Source organism: Chrysemys picta, chromosome 12, assembly GCF_011386835.1.
Source record: "Chrysemys picta bellii isolate R12L10 chromosome 12, ASM1138683v2, whole genome shotgun sequence".
NCBI classification, from domain to species: Eukaryota; Metazoa; Chordata; order Testudines; family Emydidae; genus Chrysemys; species Chrysemys picta.
In genome coordinates, this window is record NC_088802.1 from 51,076,440 (window position 1) to 51,082,439 (window position 6,000).

General features: G+C 39.7%; 1 protein-coding gene across 5 annotated transcripts in view; it reads left to right on the plus strand.

Moving 5' to 3' along the window:
* Window positions 1-4,122, plus strand: part of CEP112 (centrosomal protein 112) — a 288,186-nt gene extending 284,064 nt beyond the window's left edge. For 4 of the 5 annotated variants that reach the window (XM_065563656.1, XM_065563660.1, XM_065563659.1 and 1 more), the window contains 2 exons: window positions 2,148-2,212; window positions 3,671-3,810. In XM_065563656.1, the coding sequence (XP_065419728.1) occupies window positions 2,148-2,212; window positions 3,671-3,674 (69 nt within the window). In that variant the 3' untranslated portion in view covers window positions 3,675-3,810. Of the gene's footprint in view, window positions 1-2,147; window positions 2,213-3,670 lie in introns of all 5 variants that reach the window. The other variant, XM_065563658.1, reaches the window with a different exon arrangement.
* Window positions 4,123-6,000: the final 1,878 nt, after the last annotated feature.

Here is a 6,000-nt window from a genome sequence, read left to right on the forward strand (position 1 = left end):
TGACCTTTGAGGAGAGATTTAAAAAACTGGGCACATTTAGTCTTGAGAAAAGAAGACTGAGGGGGGGACCAGATAAGTCTTCAAATATGTTAAGGGTTGTTATAAAGAAGACTGTGATCAATTGTTCTCCATGTCCACTGAAGGTAGGACAAGAAGTAGTGGGCTTAATCTGCAGCAAGGGAGATTTAGGTTGGATATTAAGAAAAAGATCCTAAGTACTGGAATAAGGTACAAAGGGAGATTGTGGATCCCAAATCTTGGAGGTTTTTAAGAGTAGGTTAGACAAACAACTGTCTGGGATGGTCATAGAATCATAGAATATCAGGGTTGGAAGGGACCTCAGGAGGTCATCTAGTCCAACCCCCTGCTCAAAGCAGGACCAACTAAATCATGATAGGTATATTAGATCCTGTCTTAAGCGTGAGGGGTGGACGAGATGACTTCTAGATCCTTTCCGCCTTACATTTCTTTGATATTATAAATGTATGCTATGTATTGTGGTGATGTGATGTACAAACTCCACTCTGGGGAACAGAATCCTTCAGGAGCCATTCATGATCCACGTAGAATCATTTGAAATGCCAAGACATGCCATATGTTCATGAAATGCCAAAGGTTTTGGGGGGAGAGAGGGGAATGAAAGGTTAAACTGGTATCTGAGATGTTAAGAGCGTTAGTTTTTTCGTGCAGAAGTCAATGTTTTTTTGGCTCGGATTTATTTGGTAAAATATTGTTTGAAATGAGGTCGTTACTTAAAATCATGAAACTGATTCATATTTTTTGGTACATAAGATATTAAATAGACCCACATCAATTTCCAAGAAACACTTACAAGCTGATATAGATATACACACTCTCCATGTCCATCTCTCTCCCTGGAAATGGTTGTTAGTTTAATTTACTTACATTCTCTGTTTATAATGCATAAAGGTTAGTTTGTAACATTTTTTGCTATGCATGGAAATTTCCCTTAGCAATGTCTGTCTTTAACAGAAATACGAAATTTCCAAAAGAGAGAGCTTTATATTCCCACATGCTAAAGGTGACACAAGTTAATAGTTATGATGGCAGATATTTATTTATTACATGTATAGGAATGTCCAGTGGTAGTGATATTTATTCTGATTAAAGTCACTGCAGACCAATAAAGGGTTAAGGATCTACCAGGATGATCTATTTCCAGTTGATAGTAAAAGGCCATTTAAAAGTATGGTTTACTGTTAACTTTGTCTGGTAGGAAGCATTCCATTGGGACAGATATAAGAATAATTCACCTTACAGTGAGTTTTGTTTTTTAAAATTGAAACTGATATACCCCTGCAGGGCTTCTTTTGGATCAGCAGGATTTCAAAGGACTAAAAGTAACTCCAGACTCCTAAAACTGGGTGTTAACGCAGAAACACGTAGCTGCCGGCTTTGTTTGCAGCAATATATGGTAGTCACAAACCATTCAGTAAGCAGGGTTCTCTTCTGAAGCACAGGTGTCCTCGTCTTTGAAAATTGTTGAAATTCCAGTTTGAAAACATCAGAGGAGAACGGCAGTGGAATCCTTGCACCTGTCAGGATTATTAATTGTTCCTGGGGGGTGACGGACCAAGAACTGTTAAAAATGAACAAATATTCACTGCTCAGCAAAGTTTTCTAAAACTTTAGTAAAGTTTAAAATGCATTGCCACAATTGTTCACTGCACACCCCCATGAGCTCTTTGTAAGCTATTCTAACATGGTAGTGCTACATAATATAAGCATTAATTCTCTCACACACCCTGTGAGAAAGTGGAATACTGTTTTCACCATATTTCAGATGAGGAAACTGAGGTAGAGAAGTGAACTGACTTAGCGTCAGAGCTGGGATTAGAACTCAGCTTCTCAGTATAGCTCTGAGTCCAAAAAGTTTTCGTAGCTGCCTTGGCTCCTGACTGAGTGGGTAGGGTGCAGGATTAATGCTGTGGGTACACAGGCCAGGGAAACCACACTAGCAACTTTCAGTCAAACATCATGCTTAAATCCAGCTCACGACTAAGGTGCAATTGAGGTTTCTCTAGTGTAAACTGGGCTTTAGACAGTAAAGTCAGTCTCCGTGAAATAAGTACCAATTGATTCATTAAGATTTTATACACCACTTTCATATGGGATGTATTTTGTAGGTAAACTTTCTGCAGAAGAGAGCATCTGTCCTACAAGAAGAACTGAATGTGTACCACACCAGAAGGTAAATGAGTATCTTCTCATCAATTTGTACCATTTCACACCTGTGGGTCTCAGCTATTGAAGTTTTACAGCTTAATTAAAATGCTTACATATGGTTGCAGTTTAAAAAGAACCTTATTTTCAGTAAACAAGCTGTCTTCGAGACGTTACCCAGCTCTTCTAACCACACTGCTTAGTCAGTACTATTAGAGCAAGATTAGAGAACTTGCAGGTGCAATGCAAGTCTGGGCTTTGCCTCCATGTTCATGAGACAGGGGCACAGTGCACAGCTGCAGGCCTGCGGTGATGCTGCCTTCTTTTAAAGATCGAAAACGATGATGCAATTCTGAATATTACAGCTCACAGATTCAAAGTACAGGATCTTCATGAGCTTTAGATTTGTTTCAGAGCTGTACACCATCCAAAATAAATGACTACAAGTGTTGCAACAACAATAAAAAGATTCTCTGTGCCCTGAGAGTAAATGATTCACATGGATGATTGGGAAAAAGGAAACTTCCAAGCAAGGTCATTGAGGTTTTTTGTCCTTATAGGGTTCATTGATAATTGTATATCTCACATCAGGATTTCTGCAAAGAACAGGATGTGCACATATAAACAGCAGATATTTTAATGAAAACCATGTAAGATATAAAAACTAGTCTGAAAATATGAATCTTAAAAGGACTTTTTAACATTTTGTATATTTGTAGCTGAGAGTGATGATAAAATATGTACAGGGGTGTGTGTGTGTGTGTCTGTGTGTGTTCATATTTTCTCCCTGAGATTTTGTATTATAGGAGACATTGTCAGATAAACATATTGATTCAATGTATTGATTTATCCCCAACATATCTCCATTGAGAGCAATGGAATTACACAGCAATGCTTTTGGCCCAAAAGTTTCCACTGAGCCAGTCAGTCAGTGTCTTCACCCAGAGTACTAGCTGGCTAAGAGATTGGTAATGGTATATAGATCCAGTCATAGGTTTAGCTCCAGGTCAATACTGACCAAAAGTTGAGCAACACATTTGAATGTGGCTTATGTGTAATGACGTTAGTGCCGTTCTTAATAGAGGAGAAGGGTAGGAAAATTAACTTTACCATTGTAGTCCAATGGATGTACCTAAGGTTCAACCACATTAGCAGTCTAGTTTGGAGAAGCTTGTACTGCTACAGGCCGTTCTGTGATTAACAGAGGACCAGGCCAGAATCTTTCACAAGGACTAAATTCATGCTTATTTGGGAAGGTGGCGGGGGGGGGGGGGAGGGGAAGGATCATCTTCACACTGATTCATTAGCAGACCCTTCTTCGTTAATGTTGTGCAGTGTTTGGGAATACCTGATCAGCTTTTCAGTGCAGTAATATATGTGTGTGTAATACGTAGCATAAAGGGGCTAGATCCTGATTCGTGCCTATGAGCACTTTCTAATACAAATAATAGTAAGATATAACTAAGGAGAGCATTTTCATTTTTAGGTAACTGCTGGAGCAGAGGAAATCGTTCAAGTGACAAATGGACAACTTTCAGCAGGTTTGAAGATTTGGATCTTGTCAATTAAACTGTGAGATCAGTGGCTGTTTTGTTAGCACAGAAAAAGTAATTAAGCTCATGAAAGCACATCCATCCTTCATGCCAGTATTTTTTGAGTTGTATCTTACTTGAATTATTTTTTACCATTATCTTATTACAGATTTACAATTTTGGTATACTAAGTGTGTTTGTGTGTGTGCTCAATTTACTTATTGCGAAACTAAATTCCCTTGACTATTGATTTTGCTATTATTTCCTAATATCATTTTTATTCAATTTTATACATGATAAAATCATGTTTCTATTATTATTATTATTATTATTCAAGATTTTTAAAACATATTTTACATTGTTTTCATGTTCATATGTTTACATAATATTAAAATATTCTTTTGTACTTTTTTGTTTTGACATTGTTTGTGGTCCCTGATCATTTCATTTGCTGAAATAGTCATGGTGTTTGTGAGAGTTTTACATACCGTGATGTATTCATGGGGAAAAATCCTGTTCTGACTTCGGAAACGTCACACAAGTGCTGCCTCCAGTCACTATTCTGATTAATGGCCTTTAAGGGCCATCAGTGGGCATTACATGGACGAGGCAGCCACAGGACAGGGTTCTTTATTATGAAAATGCATTGAATTATATGGTGTATTTTGAAAAGATAAAAGGCAAATAAGGGCCCCTAGTCTGCCAAAACATATGTGCTTAACTTTAAGTATCTGAGTAGTCCCATTGAAGTCACTGGGGCTACCCATGTGCTTAAACCCTAGTAGGTGCCTAAGGGCTTACAGGCTCTGAGGCATTGAAAGCAATGGGAGTTGAGAGCACACAGCCCCTACCTGGAGGCACTCATCACCTTCTAAGCTTGGGTTCTTCTTTTCTGTTGTTCATATTGTTCAAGAATGGCCATTACTAGCTAGTTTTAATCCACAAACTGAGAAGTGGGGAATATAAGACACCAGCTGTTTTTTCCTCTGTGTACCTCTGGCAAACATGACACAGTTAGTGGTCTGTGCACAGGATACGGAGACAAGAATTTACTGACAATGGCCTTGGGCAAGTTATTGAACTTCTCCCTGTCAGTGATAAATGGTGATGATAATCTTTAGATACCTTCCTCAGAATGGTGGTGTGAGTATTAATGTACACTGGACCCTCGCTAGAACGTGGGATTTGGGATCTAGGCGCGGTACCGCGTTAAAATGAATTGCAATTAAAGTAATTAAATTTGGGATCCATGGCCGCAACCGCGTTATATGTGAATTTGCGCTATATAGACACACGTTCTAGCGAGGGTCCGGTGTATTGCTATTTGTAAAGAGATTTGATGATGAAAAGGACTGCGTTGTTAAGCAACAGCGATGCAACTGACCTCTAGGGGCACTGTGGCATCCATGCTGAGCCCCCAGCTCACAGGCTGCTCCAGTATCCTCTCCCTTCTGGCATCTAGATAAATGAGGGAGGAAACTTGTTGGCAGACCAGATTATACCCACCCCCACCTCTTGGCAGCAGGACCATTGGGAGAGGCAACTTTCTGCCAGATTTCACCCTCCCTTCCCACACATCACCTCTCCACCTTTGCTTGGTGCTTTGTTAATTGGGAGGCTGGTCCTGGCCTGCGCATCCAGTACGTCCCTCGGCCCGCGCCACTTCCAGCAGCTCCCATTGGCCTGGAGCGGCGAACGGCCGAACCTGCAGACGCAGCAGGTAAACAAACCGGCCTGGCCCGCCAAGGGCTTTCCCTTCACAAGCGGCGTCCCAAGTTTGGAAACACTGAATTAGTGATCCCACTGCTTTTGGATAAAGGTTCTTCATAGCTCTCAGATAATCAGAGAAGTAATACAGCAGTGGCACTAAGCCCTGCCTTGGGTGATGGTGTGTTTTACTAGAGTGATGTGCCAAGATACATTTAATTTGTTGTGGGTAGAAAAATTAAAAACTGTTTACTCAGAAAGACGTACGGCAACATTAATTCAACTCGTCAGAAGAAATTTCTTGGAAGAAAAGGGATAGAACCCCCACCCATCATCAAACCCAGTGATAAGCAGTCTTAATAGAGAATGTAGCAGGGATCTGACTTTTTAAAATTATCTTAATGCAAATCACAATTCACTGAAGGCACTAGGCACTAATTAATTTTACTAGGTCTCATTCTGATGGTAGAAAGGGAGGATAGAACATCAAGTATCATATGAAAAAGTTTCAGAACACAAGGTCATTTTAATTCGTACTTTCTTTCTTTCTTTTTTTTAAAAAAGAACTGTCTTTTCT